This window comes from Neofelis nebulosa, chromosome 9 (genome assembly GCF_028018385.1).
Source record: "Neofelis nebulosa isolate mNeoNeb1 chromosome 9, mNeoNeb1.pri, whole genome shotgun sequence".
NCBI classification, from domain to species: Eukaryota; Metazoa; Chordata; class Mammalia; order Carnivora; family Felidae; genus Neofelis; species Neofelis nebulosa.
The window spans coordinates 126,407,111-126,422,424 of NC_080790.1; the positions used below are offsets into that span (position 1 = coordinate 126,407,111).

The 15,314-nt window shown below is 43.2% G+C and overlaps 1 protein-coding gene across 1 annotated transcript; it reads right to left on the reverse strand.

Moving 5' to 3' along the window:
- Positions 1–1,031: 1,031 nt before the first annotated feature.
- WFDC8 (WAP four-disulfide core domain 8) lies at positions 1,032–14,716 on the reverse strand. The gene is made up of 10 exons (XM_058686411.1): positions 14,677–14,716; positions 14,476–14,567; positions 11,289–11,459; positions 9,718–9,770; positions 8,574–8,669; positions 8,301–8,410; positions 5,894–6,034; positions 4,435–4,602; positions 2,346–2,486; positions 1,032–1,368 (listed from the first exon to the last, which is right to left on the reverse strand). The coding sequence occupies exons 1-10, from the start codon at positions 14,714–14,716 to the stop codon at positions 1,229–1,231; spliced, it is 1,152 nt and encodes a 383-aa protein (XP_058542394.1). The 3' UTR covers positions 1,032–1,228.
- Positions 14,717–15,314: the final 598 nt, after the last annotated feature.

The following is a 15,314-nucleotide window of genomic DNA, read 5'->3' on the forward strand; positions in this document are numbered from 1 at the left end:
TGTCCCAACACCATTTGCTGAAGAGACTGTCTTTTTTCCATTGGATATTCTTTCCTTTTTTGTCAAAGATTAGTTGGCCAGATATTTGTGGGTCCATTTCTGGATGCAAAAATTCCCAACAAGATATTACCAAACCAGGTCCAATAATACATAAAAAGAATTATTCACCACAATAAAGTGGGATTTATTCCTGGGATTCAGGGCTGGTGCAGTATCCACAAATCAATCAATGTGATACGTCACATTAATAAAAGAAAGGATAAGGACTACATGATCCTCTCAATAGATACAGAAAAAGCATTTGACAAGATAGAGCATCCTTTCTTGATAAAAACCCTCAAGAAAGTAGGGATAGAAGGAACATACATCAAGATCATAAAGGCCATAAATGAAAGACCCACAGCTAATATCACCCTCAATGGGGGGAAAGGGAGAGCTTTCCCCTAAGGTCAGGAACATGACGAGGATGTCCATTCCCACCACTGTTATTCAACATAGTGTTGGAAGTCCTAGCCTCAGCAATCAAACAACAAAAAGAAACAAAAGGCATCCAAATTAGCAAGGAGGAAGTCAAACCTTCATTTTTCACAGACAACATGATACTCTAACATGGAAAACCCAAAAGACTCCACCAAAAAACTGCTAGAACTGATCACATGAATTCAGCAAAGTTGTAGGATATAAAATCAACACACAAAGATCAGTTGCATTTATATACACCAATAATGAAGCAGCAGAAAGAGAAATCTAGGAATCAATCCCATTTACAGTTGCACCAAAACCCATAAAATACCTAGGAATAAACCTAAGAGGTAAAAGATCTATACATGAAAAACTAGAAAGCTTATGAAAGAAATTGAAGATGCAAAATAAATAGGAAAACATTCCATGCTCTTGAGTTGGAAGAACAGATATTATTAAATTGTCAATACTACCCAAAGCAATCAACATATTCAATGCAATCTCTATCAAAATAACATCAGCATTCTTCACAGAGGTAGAACAAACAATTCTAAAATTTGTATGGAACAAGAAAAGACCCCAAATATCCAAAGTATTATTGAAGAAAACCAAAGCTGGAGGCATCGCAGTTCCAGACTTCAAGCTGTATTACAAAGCTGTAATCATCAAGACAGTATGGTACTGGCACAAAAACAGACACATAGATCAATGGAATAAAATATTGTTATACTTCTTAAGACAGCTTGGCAAGGTTTCCACTTACTATTTATTTTTGAGGTTCCAGGCACTTCAGTCCACAATGTGAACAGCACTTCTGTGACACTGGGCAATCATTATCCTGAAGGCACTTGGGTCTATCAAATGTGGAACACACCACAGGCTTGTGTGGGCAGAAACCTGATTTGGCTTTATGGGATAAAATAAGACACTTGATCTTGAAATACTTGATTATAGTTTGAGACAAAGTTGGGAGATTTGGGGAACCCTAAACAGGGCTTTCTTCTGATGAAGTCTCTTACCCTTCCCCCTAGAGTAACAGTAGATTGTACAAGGCAGAGTATCAACTTTCTATGGCTAATAATTTGAGGAGTATCAAAAAGGCCTGACATCTCTGAGTTACAAAATCTGATAGGATTCCTGCTGGCCCTCAAAGAGCTAATGGATTTATTTGGGTTATCTGATCCCAGATTACCAGAGATAAAAGGAATATGGGAGAGCACCCAGAACTTCCTTTTTAAATATAAACTGTACAAATTGAGGATCATGTAGGGAAAATGAGTTATCTACGGCCATAATGAAAATGAGTAGAAGAGTTGAAGTCAGTTGAAAGGACTTGGATTTCTTCCACCATACTGTGCTGTACCTCAAAACACTAACAATCTCTGGGACAAGACTATACTAACTCAGCACTACATGAAGGAGTGAGACCTAACCTCAGAAACTACAGAGTTCACTTCTGCCCCAACATTTTGCTGCCAACCATTACTCCAGCATACCTACAGGATGTGGATATGCTCTACATGCTCTGAAGTTCTGTGCAGACATAAGGGCTTATTAGGAATGTACCTAATGGTTATCATTTTTTTTTTGTACAAATAAGTGGGTATTGTCACCTGTCAGCCATTGAAGATGAGACTTAGAATAAATAAGTTCTCATGGGGAAAAATAGGGAGTGATACTATGCATGATTGTCTTTGAAGCCTAGCAAATAAGTTTCCTGAGATCAGCACGGCAACACAAGAGCAGTGATTGGGCATTAAAAAAGGAAAAGTTCCCAAGAGACGCCTAAGGTCAACTGAAGGGGTATCTCCTATTCCATGGGACAACATGACATCCTTAGCATATGCCCCGGAGACTTTGGGAGGTATACCCCCAGTCCTCACCTGTCCAGGCCATGGCACAAACAAAGCCACACATGGATTCACAACATTTGTCACTTTGGGGGCAATCGATGTCACTCTTACACAGAGATGAACACTCCATACGGTTCTTGAAAGGGAAGAGTGGGCAATGTCCTTTCTTGACTAAAACAAGAGCAGATGTGAGTTCTCTCAAACCCCAGCCCATCTCACTGTTTTAAACAGCTTTCCCTTCCCCTCCAAACTAGTATCTCTTTCTGTCACTTGGTCCACTCTACCCTGATGACCTCTGGTAGGCTGTGAAGGAATGTAATGCCTCACCATCTCATGGGATGTAGTAGAAAGAGAGTAAGGCTGGGTGTTTGAAGCCCCAGGTGAGAAGATGACTCCCCAGACCAGGGTGGCAGCTGTTGATGTGGTAAGAAGTGGTCAGATTCTGGATCTATTTTCAAGGTAGATCTAAAATGATTTCCTAATGCAATGGATGTGGATTGAGAAAGCGCAATGCTGATTCATCAAGGGTTACTTAGAAGTTTGTTTTGTTTTGTTTTGTTTTGTTTTTTTCAACCAAGCTGGAGAGAAGTATGGACAGAGCAGGTTTGAGATGGGAGAGCAAAGATGAGTGGTTCTTAAACAAATGAAGTGTGAGATGTTTTTGAGATCCTGATGGAGGAGAAGACAAGGCAGTTGGAGTTTGGGAGTCAGATTCAGGCTGGAGATACAACTGTGTGAGTCACTAGGGTAGAGATGGTATTGAAATGAATTCTTTAGAATTTTGTTCATGTTTTCTGTTGTCCTTATCTGATTGCAAATTCTATGAGGGTAGGAGGTGCTTCCTTTCTCCTTCCCCTCCACCTTCTTCTTCTCTTTCCTTCTCTTTCTACCTCTTCTTCCTCTTCCTGTTCTCATTCTCCTCCCTCTTCCTCGTCTTCCTCCTACTGCTTATCTTCCTCCTCCTCCTCTTTCTTCTCTTTCTCCTTCTTCTTCTTCTCCCCCTTCTCCCCTTTTACCTCCTCCTCCTCGTCCTTCTTCTTCTTCCTCAGGTCAGATTCTAACAGACCATGGTGTGTTTGACTCTCAAAACTATTGTTAGGTTCTTTCTGAGGTCTAAACATAAATTTCCCCCAAACCAGCTCAAACCAATTTCCCTGGCCTCTTCTTCTGGTTTCTGAGAGAGAGCCAAGGTCTAGTTTATAGTGCCATAATTCCTTACAGCCTCCCACAAAGGGTCAGGCCACAAGGTTGCCTTGGCCATTCAGGCTCACTAGGCCTATAGAATTAAAATTTCAGATCTACCCCTGACCCACTGTGAATCCTTGGGCAACTAAATTTACCTCTCTGTTTTCTTGTCTGTAAAATGGAGGTGATGGTATACATTTCAGCCTGCATTGCAGAATCTGAGGTCAAAGTTCTAGTGCTGCTTTGTAAAGTCACACAGTGCTGTGCATTTTGAACATCAACGGCCACCACCTCAGTTATTACCATTTAGCAAACCGGCACTACTGAACAGCCATCATGTCAAATATTTGTGTCCTGATCACATATAATCATACCAACAACTCAGCAATGACTTTTGTTATTCCAGTATTATGGGGGAGGGAACTGAAACTCAAACAGGTGAAGAAATTTGCAGTAAGTGGGAAAAGGGGGATTTTTATCTACATCATTTGTCACTTAAGCTCTGTAAGACACTGTCTCCCAACATTGATGCTAATGGTCATTATAGTAAGGAATTAATCCACAGCCCTCACCTTCACTCCACCCTATTCTTCACCTACTCCGTGCTCTATCCCTACTTCTTGGGAAACCAGAGCTGACCTGCTTATGTTTCATTTTTGAGTAAGTACTTAGGTAACACTCAACAGGTATGTGCACTATCTGTTTCCTGGCACAACAACTCCATCAGGTCAATACTATCATGACCCCCCATTTTGTAGACAAGAAAACTGAAGCTCATGGAAACGGGAAACTGACCCAAGACCACCTGTTCAGTGAATGATTGAGCTAAGAGTTGAACAAAACATTTTAACCTTAAAGCCTGAGCATATGAATATTCTGATGTACTATTTCCAGTTACACTAGGCCCTCAGATGGCCAGGCATATAAGTCTTACCAATTAATGTGCAAGCCATTATGCAGTGTTCCTTGCTGATGAAGTTGTTAGCATTCCCATAGCAGCCTCCATAGGTAAAGGGTTTGCAGAGGTGATGTTTATTGTCAAAATACCAGTGCATGATATTACTGTTACAGTTTCCTTGCTCTGAGGGTAGCATGCAGGGTTCTGAGGGCAGGAAACAAAGAGGGAAGAACATAAAGGGTAGCAAAAACAAAGAAGGGTTCAGGCCCTCACCTTTGTGCAGTTCTTGGTATTAGATCCAAGTGATTAGTAGACCATCATCAATAAAATTTCTAGCCTAGCTCTACTACAAATACTCTATGTTGCATTGAATCTCTGAGCATCATTCACACCTTTCAAAAGACATAGTGAAAAGCATATGAGGTGCTTTGGAGCTGATCTTTCTTCTCTACTGCCTGAGCTTTGGGAGGACAAGACTTGTTCAATGACTCTATCCAAAGTGCCTAACAAAGTGCCTGGCACATAGATAGAATGAAACATCAAGAAGGAAAAAAAAAAAACAAACCAATCTCTCATGTTTGGAAATTGATCAGAGCTCACAGCTGAGCCATGGTGTGCCCCTGTCAGATATTAACCAGCTCACCAGACAGCTACATCAAACAAGGTCACTCTGGGACCATGATAAAGGGAGACCAAAAACAGTAATTGTGAAAGCCACAGAATACCCAACATCTATGAGTGATTTATGTTTCTCTACATTATGGCTTTATCCTCAGTCTAGCCTCCCTTCTCTGTAGATAAGATCACATGAGATAATCATAAAATTGCCCCACTTTCTGACAACACCCCATATAGACCAAATCCACCCCTGCAAATTACTCAGTCAAAGCCTCAATCCCATAGTAGATTCTTTCCAACAGCTTCTTACTGAGATCTCTCAGGTTGTCTATGGTGAACATTCTCCCTCACTGCAATGAATAGTAAATCCAACTTGTTCAAATACATATGTGTTCCTGGTGGTCTTTGGCCAAAGGACACTAACAGTAGATATTTTTTGAGTGAATAAATGAATATCTATATCTATAATGCACAATTTCCTCTTATGAGATGCTCTATACTTTGAGTTACCAGAAAACCTCTTTGAAGGCCAAAGAGTCCAAAAATAAGACCAGCATCTAAGCTGACTGGGGTTTACATTTACCACAGTGGCAACAATAGCCTCTTGACACATAGGAAGCATACGACAAGTGTTAGTTATTTGTGAATGCTTGAATGTTGAACCAAGAAGACTAACATCAATATTATCCAGTTGCCATCCACCATGCTTAGACTCATTGTTTGTACTTGAGGGTTGGAATATAATTAGAAAAAGAGAAAATCATGAGCCCTGGCCTCTTTGTCCTACCATTCAAGGGAATCATTCAGCAAGTTCTAGACAGGGCAGGAAGTAAGACACCTCAAAAGGCAACTGTGCCCTCAGCCCTGGTGCCACTACCTTGGAGTGGATCCATGCACTTCTTCCCACAGGCAAATGAGCAGCACTTCATCTGTTCCACGCAGTGCCCATCAGTTTGGCACCAATCTGGAACTTTAGTTTCACAGGTGATCCTCTCATGGGGGCACACTCCTGGTTTCTCTGCAAGAGAACAGTGTCCACATTCACATTCCTTGAGAGTTTCAGCTCTCCCCCCCCGCCATGGCAAAGGGGAATAGTGACATTCTCTCAGCCCTCTCCTCTACCTTCCATCCTCAGTGCTTGCTTTGCTTATCTTATGGGCTGGGTCTGCCTCTCACCACTTGTAGCTCATTCAGATTGATCTGAATCAGGAAACTGTGTTTCCTGGAAGAAGGAAAGGGAAGGGAAGCCTCTCAGATTCTACAGCAGGGAGTTAAATAGGGACCAGGAGCCTTACCTTAAGTTTGGGAACTCCTCTCTCCTCTTAAAGCTTAATATTTTAATGTCTAATCCCTCTGCCTCCAGTATCTCAGTTGACAGGGAAATTAGTGAGGAGTGGTGTAAATATCATGGAAATAGGAATATTGTGGTCGTGATACCCGATTTGGGCCCCCGACTCCTTGTGAGCTCGAGAACAACCTGAGTTCCACTATGTAACTTCACAGTTATCTTTAAAGTGGGCAGGAATGGTGCAGCGAGAGGAGCACTATAAGACAGACCTGGCGTGGGAGCCTGACTCCAACACGACTGGCTAAGTTATCTTGGAGAAAAAAGTCTTCCTTCTGAGTCCTAAGATTTCCACCTATAAAATGAGAATTTCAATCTCTTCCTTACAGTCTGCTTATAAGAATTAAGGAAGATGATGTCTGTAATGCACTCATCACAGTACCTGGCACATGGGAACAGCGTGGCAGATATGGGATTGCTTCCTCCCTCTGTAGGGTTAAACATGGCTGCCTCATATCCGTCCCGGTAGGAGGCAGAATCTTAAAGTCGCACCCCCCCAGATTCCCATCCTCTGGTTATTGAATTAAACATGAATTTAGGTACTGCTGTGGAGAAATTTCATAGATGGGAGCAAAGTCCCAAGTTAATTGACCTTAAAATACAGAGATTATCTGAGTGGGCCAGACCGAAGCTGTCGAGTCCTTTAAAAAGGAGGGGTTTTCCCCTGATTAACAGAGAAGAGGTAAGAGAGATTCGAAGGGTGAGAGGAATCCAACAGGCTATTAGTAGCTTTGAGGATGGAAGAAGCTAATTGCCCTGGACTAAGGGTGGCCTCTGGAAGCAACCTCAGTAGTGCAACTGCTACAGCTAGTAAGCATGGACGAGGACCCTGGGTCCCAGATGGAAACTGCAGCTCTGGCTGACACCTGGATGTCAGCCTGGTGACAGCCCGAACAGAGACAGAACCTGAGCCAGACGCACCACGCCAGACTTCTGAACTACAGGTAGTGTGTTACACAGCCAGAGACAAATGTCTCCTCACGAGTGTTGACTTTACCCAGGCCCACCTCTCTCCTGCTTCTGGGGGCATTTAAACCTTTTTTGGGTTCTACACTTTAGCTCCTTCCCCCTCTGTCAGCTTCAGCTCCCACTTAGAATCCTCCTCCCTCCCAGCCAGCCTTCTCCAGCCACTTAGCTTGCCCATGTGGTCTCCCCTGAAGCACACAAACTGGGGATTCCTCTGCAGCTACTGGGAATGCTCCCCAAAGTTTGGGTCTTGCTCTCTGCTGTCATTACTTGACACATACTTCCCACAGACCACATCCATTCCCACGAGGCTATCTGTGGTTCCTATGCCTCCCTCCTGACCTATCCCCACTTCCCAGCTAAGACACATATCCAAGCACCTGGCAACATACACCTGGGCATCTCATAAGACCTCTTTTCCCACATGTACAAAACTGAGCTAGCATCTCCCTATGCCTTAGCAGTGTCTCCTTCTCTCTGCTCCCATCTTTATATTGGCATCAATATGCCCCCAGGCTATCAAGAGAACCCTGAGATTCACTCCTCCCTCTCTGTCACCCCAGCATCCTGTCAGACATGGACTCGGGTCAGTTCCTCCTCCTAACCTCTCTCCAAGTCCCATGGCTTCCCCTCTTGGCCACCACTTCCAAGACAGCTCCCGACCTCCGCCCATGTCTCTCTTCCACTTGTGCCACCTCCTCCTCACTGTCCTCTCACCTCAGGTCCTCCCCAGTGTCTGATTCACCTCCAAAAAATTAACTTGGAAAAGATACAAATGAGGCAAAGTTAAGGAAATAATTTGGGGGCTCCAGTCAGAGAAGGATTCAAAGGTCCCAGGGTGGGTGAGCAGGGCTAGTCCTCTGAAGCCACAGTAGAAGTTCCTTCATCCGACATGAGTCCTTGCCTGCTGTCTGACTCCCAGTCCCAGGAAGGCCTCCTGAAGAAGGGGCAGCCGTAGCTTCCCTCAACCCACCTTTGACTCTTTTCATTGGCGATGAAGATGTCTCCTCCAAAGAGAGAGGGAGAAGCAGCAGGAGCACTACATGCCTTGGGGAGAAGGTGGAACTGTGGACAGGAAGGTGCCTGTGTGGGGCGACAAGAGGCGGGGGATTAGGCACAAGCCAGACAGAGATACAGAGGGTGTGCTGAGAACCATGCAGATGGTCCACACTTCCCTCAGTTCACAGATGAGGAAATCAAGATACACGGTGGGGAAGGGGGTTGTCAGAGGTCACGTGGAGAGTACGGCAGGCCCTTCAAGCCCAGGACCCTCCTGTTGGCCCCACACTCTGTCCCGGCACTGGTCCATGTCCCACCGGGACCCTCGCCCATTGTGTTACTCCTACATGAGAGGTCACATATCAGTGATCACAGGGATTTGTCTGGAACAGTTGCAGGGCTGGTCTGCCCACTGTCATTCCCAGGGCAACCCCAGACACGAGAGAACACCTTTTTTCTTGCTCCACTGATGGCAAGACACTGATGGTAGGAGACTTTCAGGAGGGCCTGAGATGTCCCATTGGGTCCAGGAGCAAGAAAGTCCCAGATGACCGAGGGTTAACCAAAGGATCCCTCATTTCCTTTCTGTTGTTATCCAAGCCTAGCTTCTGATACTCCTAGAGCACCTCATAAATAGATGACCCTCCCCCACTCACTCAATCCCATTTCCATATGTCTCTTCCTGGTCCTTATGTACTGTTTCATTTTGTGATGTGAAGAACTGATAAGGCCATACAGTGTTACCTCTCAAACTAAGATGCGTTTTGAGGGGCACTTGTCTGGCTCAGTTGGCTGGGCATCTGACTCTTGATTTTGGCTCAGGTCCTGATTTCACTGTTTGTGAGATTGGTCCCCCGCTGTCTGCGGAGAGTATCCTGCTTGGGATTCTCCCTCTCCCCGCCTCTCTGCCCCTCCCCCACTCGTGGGTGCTCACTCTTTCTCTCTCTCTGTCTCTCTGAAAATAAATAAATAAACTTAAAGAAATTAAATTAATAAATACATAAATGCAACTTGAAAACAGCAAGAGAGGAGGGAGGCAGACAGGAAGAGAGAAAGAGAGAGACAGAGAACGTCATTATGCCCAGAATGCACCTATATTATTGGTGGAACTTCAGACCTTGCCAGGAGTCTTTTCCAGATCTCCTGAACCATGTTACGTGGCTGCCTAAGAGGAAAGACTTGTAGCAATTTATCGTTTCCCACCCCCGCCACCGGAATTCTAATCCTGTATCCTCTCTGAATGTTACAGCAATGCCTGGACTGTTCGGAATGGCAATTATGGCCCCAAACTCAGTGACAACTGGTTTTTGGTCCTGGCTTGGTAACTTACAGGTGTGGCTGTATGCGGATCCTCAGTTTCCTCATCGAGGAAATGGAAATGATACACCTACCTGGCAGCTTTGTTGTCACTGTGAGAGTTAGATGAGATTGTGTGAGATTCCTCCTGAGTGGTATGGAATGGTCAAAAGCGGTGCTTGAGGTTGGACCCGAGTTCACACTGTGGATCCCCCACTTGCCAGCTATGTGGCCTTGGCTCAGCCACTGAACCTCACTGAGCCTCAGTTTTCCTTTCTTTTTTTTTTTTTTTAAGATTTTATTAATTTTTTTTGTAAGTTTATTTAGAGAAAGAGAGAATGGGGGAGGGGCAGAGAGGGAGAGAAAGAATCCCAAGTAGGCTCCACAGCCCAAATCTAACTCAATGATTTGTGAAATCATGACCTCATCGGAAACCAAGAGCCGTTTAACCGACTGAGCCACCCAGGCGCCCTTAAGATTTTATTTTTATGTAATCTCCACATCCTATGTGGGGCTTGAATTCACAAGCCCGAAATCAAGAATTGCAATGTGTACTGACTGATCTAGCCACAAGCCCCAAGCTTCAGTTTTCCTTAAAAGAAATATAACACATCTACTTCATAGACATGAGAATTAACTGAACTATTGTGGAAAGCATGGTGACTAGCATATTAGTACTTAATATAGTTTAGTCACTAAACAAATAATTGACTGAATGCAGAAAAATATTTTTAAAATATTTTAAAATATATTTTAGCTTTTGAGTTTCCTGTATAAGACTTTGTATATCATTACTTTTGTTCCCCCAAAAGATTAGCCAAGGCCCTAGGGTGCCTTAAATTCTTATAATCAAATCACCCTTTTGGTGTGAAGTTTTACACCTGTTAACCCAGTCTTCGGAATTCATTGGTTAGATTAGCCTGGAGTCAGTTAGTAGGAATCAGAGCTCCCGGGGGCGGGGGGCAGGGCGAGATGCAGACCAAAGGTTGCCAAATATAATACAGCACGTCCGGTTAGAATTTTTCATAGAAGTATATCCCATGAAATACAAGGACCATCGTTATACTAAAAATTATTTGGTGTTTATCATTCAAATTTAGTCGGTCAGCTTATATTGTTATTTGCTAAATCTGGCAACTTTATTTTTTTTTAATTTTTTTTTAGTTTATTTATTTTTGAGACAGAGAGAGACAGAGCATGAATGGGGGAGGATCAGAGAGAGAGGGAGACACAGAATCTGAAACAGGCTCCAGGCTCTGGCTGTCAGCACAGAGCCTGACGCGGGGCTCGAACTCACGGATCGTGGGATCATGACCTGGGCCCGAGTCGGACGTTTAACCAACCGAGCCACCCAGGTGCCCCTAAATCTGGCAACTTTAAAACAGTGGATTCATTTTGATTTGAGGAGGATCTGTTTGGGCAAGAGACTACAAAACATGGGTCCTATGGGGAATGAGCAAATGCGTGTGGGGGACTTGCCCAGTGGCCCTAGGCAACGGGACAGACGTGGGAGGCATGGGCACTAGGGTGCTGTAGGAACAGCAACGAACCAGGAATGAAGAGACTTTGAAGCCATGCCATTTGGGGCTACTCCTATGTCAGTCTACCCATGTGAAAATGAAGAGATTCAACTCAGTCAGTCCTGATCATGCTGGCGCACACGTACCCCTGAGGGCACAGGAAGGTTTTCCAGAGGGTACACAGGCACGGACAGATTTAAGGACATGATGTCCTGCTTCTCAAATTCCGCATTTACTTCTTCCTGAAGTTGGTCTGCCTGAGGAAGAGCCTGCAGTCTGCCTTTCTCCTTTTCTGTCTCGCACAAAGCCCCGTGCTGCTTCCAAAAAAGGAGGGGTAGGGACCATACTTCTTACCTATCTCTTGCATGTGTCCAAAGTGTAAAAACTGAGTTACAAACAAAGGAACACTTTGAGAGTGCATTTTCCTGAGGACGCTTCCCAAAGAGCAAAGCAAAAATGTGTGGGTAGGAAATACTAAGAGGTTGGTCAGTACCCTGTTTCACTCAGGTGACAAAGTCATAGTATGTCACTGTGCCTTTAGCTCCCTCTTCTAGAGTTAGAAATCCCAAGAGTGATGGCACATATCCACAGGGATGTGTATGAAAACATTAATTTCAATTGAAAAATGAAGTCAGCTGTATTGTGGGAGAAAGTGGCCTGATTTGGCCGATTGAGGACTGACTTTGCCAATTAGTTGATTTGTTTAACATTTTCCATAAAGTGAGTTAAATCTGTGGCATAATTTTTTTTTAATGCTTATTTGTTTATTTTAAGAGACAGAGAGAGAGAGTGAGAGAGAGAGGGCCAGGGGTGGGGTGCAAAGAGAGGAGACAGAGAGAATCCCAGATAGGCTCTGCACTTACAGCTTGGAGCCTGACGTGGGGCTCAATCCCACGAGACCATGGCCTGAGACAGAATCAAGAGTGGGATGCTTAACTGAGCCATCTAGGTGCCCCCCCCAATTTTAAAATGTATTTAAAGCATGCAATAAGATAAAAGCATTTTATAAAATATATATTATGGAAGGTCTATCAAAGCTAGTAGTATTCAAACTTTTCAGTGCTTACAGTATCAGATTAAACAATATGTCTACATAAAAGAGTAACAAGTCTAATTAATAACATTATTGATCATTTGGTAAATACTGGTAAAGCCTTTTTGGTACTTTCCAGAAATTGAGAAAGTCACGTGTGATTTGTGATCAGTATCCTAATTCCTAGGAAACAAATTCTTTTCAAGTATAAGGTTTCCAGTTCTATGCCTTGTAAACATAGAAAGGGGATTTAAGTAAGCTTATATGAATATTTAGATTAGATCATTAAAAATAGTTTTTTATTATAGAATATTACATGATTGGGGGGCAATGATCTGGAAGTTTGAAGAACCACGTGACATACCTATAACAAAACTCCTTTTGTTCCCATGCACTTACATATCACCAAGAGATGCGTTACCTATAGAATTTTGTTTATCAATAAAATTTTGCCAATCGATAATTTCAATGTATTTACTTATATGGTCACTATTATAATGTTATTAAAGTAACAAATGGAATGAAAAGTCAGTCCATAAGAAAACATTTTATTCCTAGAGTCTTATGGTCCCAGGAATTGAAAACTTTACATTTTAATCTATATACATGTGTTTATGGCATAGCAGTATGAAAAGGTCGTGATTAAAAGGCTTTTGAGCATAAGATTATATTGCATTAGATTGTGAGTCTGTGGGGCAATAAGAATGGAAATATGAGTTCTACGAGAAGGAGAAGTGTTTTGAAATGTCCAACTCTTAAAGAAATGCTTTCCATATTTTTTTCCTCTTTGTTTTTTAAATTTTTAAAATTTTATTTTTTTTAATTTACATCCAAATTAGTTATCATATAGTACAACAATGATTTCAGGAGATTATATATATATATATATATATATATATATATATATATATTTGATATGAAATTTATTGTCAAATTGGTTTCCATACAACACCCAGTGCTCATCCCAACAGTTGCCCTCCTCAATACCCATCACCCACTTTCCCCTCCCTCCCACCCCCCATCAATCCTCAGTTTATTCTCAGTTTTTGAGAGTCTCTTATAGTTTGGCTCCCTCTCTCTCTAGCTTTTATTTCCCTTCCCCTCCCCCATATATATATATTTTTTTAATTTTTTAATGTTTTATTTATTTTTGAGACAGGGAGAGACAGAGCATGAACAGGGGAGGGTCAGAGAGAGGGAGACATAGAATCCGAAACAGGCTCCAGGTTCTGAGCTGTCAGCACAGAGCCCGACGCGGGGCTCGAACCCACGGACCGCGACATCATGACCTGAGCCGAAGTCAGCCGTTTAACCGACTGAGCCACCCAGGCGCCCCTCCCCCATATACTTTTTAAGTGGATGATTGTGGGTATCAAATTAGGATGGTATTTTGGCTCCAAAGGATTTGTTTTAAAAGTTATGCTGCAGGGGCGCCTGGGGGGCTCAGTCGGCTAAGCGTCCGACTTCAGCTCAGGTCACAATCTCGCGTCCGTGAGTTCGAGCCCCGCGTTGGGCTCTGGGCTGATGGCTCGGAGCCTGGAGCCTGCTTCCGATTCTGTGTCTCCCTCTCTCTCTGCCCCTCCCCTGTTCATGCTCTGTCTCTGTCTCAAAAATAAATAAACATTAACAAAAATTAAAATAAAATAAAAGTTATGTTGCAGTGTTTAAAATATTAACGTTCACAACATGTTTTCATAATGCATTTGAGATTCCCTCATGTTGTTGTGTGTTGTCTGGACCTTCTTGTTGCTGAGTTATGTTTCATCGTATGGAGGCACCACGGGTTGTTTATCCATTCACTAGTTAGCCCGCACTTGGGTTGTTTCCAGTTTGTGGTGATTATGAATTAACTCCCTACAAACAGTTTCATACAGGTTTTTGTATGAGCATAAATTGCCATGTCTTTTGGGAAAGTACCAGGGGGTAGGATTGTTAGGTTGTGTGATAAGTATATGTTTGCAAGAAGCCACCAAAATGCTTTGCCAAGTGTCTGTGCCGTCTTGCATCTCCACTAGCAGGAGAGCTCCGCTTGCCTCACTCGCTAGCATTTAAGATCGCAGATGTTTTATTTTAGTCGTTCTAATACATGCGTAGTGGTGCAATTGTGAGAAATTTTAAGAGATTAAAGTAATTTGCTTGAATTTCTGGGACCATAAGATTCTAAGTCACTTAAAACGATGGTGGGGATATTTTCCCTATTTCCCAGCTGTCCCTTTGACAATGTTCCAAACCCAGTGGGCTCCTCCTTTCTTGAGCCTGGGTAGTCAGAAGCTTCCCCAGAACCCCATCGTCGAACCTACCTCTTTGCCCAGCTTCCCCACATGGCATAGGTTGCTCTTTGCAGTGAATGGAGGAGCGTTTTGCAACTGAAAGGTCCACAGGTGGTCAGGAGCTAGGGGAACAGTTGAATTTCCAGGTTACCATTTTCAGAAACTACAGGTAAGGCCTCACTATGATTCTATCACATCCCATAACCCCCTACTGCTCCCCCCACTCCCAACCCATGCCGGGAGTACACCCAGCCTCAAGTCCCACTTCCATGGCCGAGAGCTCCTTCCTCACATCTTCCTCCTCTCAATGGCACGGCATGTCTCCTGCTTGGCTACTCAACCAGCAATGTGCCTTTTGCCTCAGTCACTTGGCAGACCTTGAGGCGGACGATTAGCTCCATGGATCTCCTTCATACACCTTGTCCCACGCTTGGGCACAGTAAGCAGATGCTTCCTCCCAAGATGTGATCTTCTACATAACTCCTATCCAGTGATCTACATTCCGATACTGAATCTCGCTAAGTGTGGCATGCAGAGCACTGCCTATCTCCACAGTGTGTTGTTTAAATATCTTAAATCTTTGGAATTTTTTGTCTCTTTGACTGTCAATAATTCGGAACGGTGTGTGGAGGGCTCTCACTACAAAGATTTCTCAATTTATGTCCGCAATTGCATCGGTGTTTGTTTAATAGATCTTGATTCTATTGATTTAGGTAAATGCAAACATTCCTGGTGAATGGAATCTTTTATCATTATACAGTGACTCCTCCTCCATCCTGAGAATAAACTCCTCTTACGGTTCTGTATTTCCTGATATTGATCTAACTATACCATCTCTTTTTTTGTTTGCATTTGCCTCGACTTTTCCC

Bases quoted from the DNA above. Each gene is read 5' to 3' on its own strand.
- WFDC8 (XM_058686411.1), bottom strand. From the start codon at position 14,716: ATGGAAGTGGGACTTGAGGCTGGGTGTACTCCCGGCATGG. The intron at 14,568-14,676 runs GTTGGGAGTGGG...CTGTTCCCCTAG, and splicing joins TGGGTGTACTCCCGGCATGG to CTCCTGACCACCTGTGGACC. The intron at 9,771-11,288 runs GTACGTGTGCGC...CATACCACTCAG, and splicing joins ACCTTCCTGTGCCCTCAGGG to GAGGAATCTCACACAATCTC.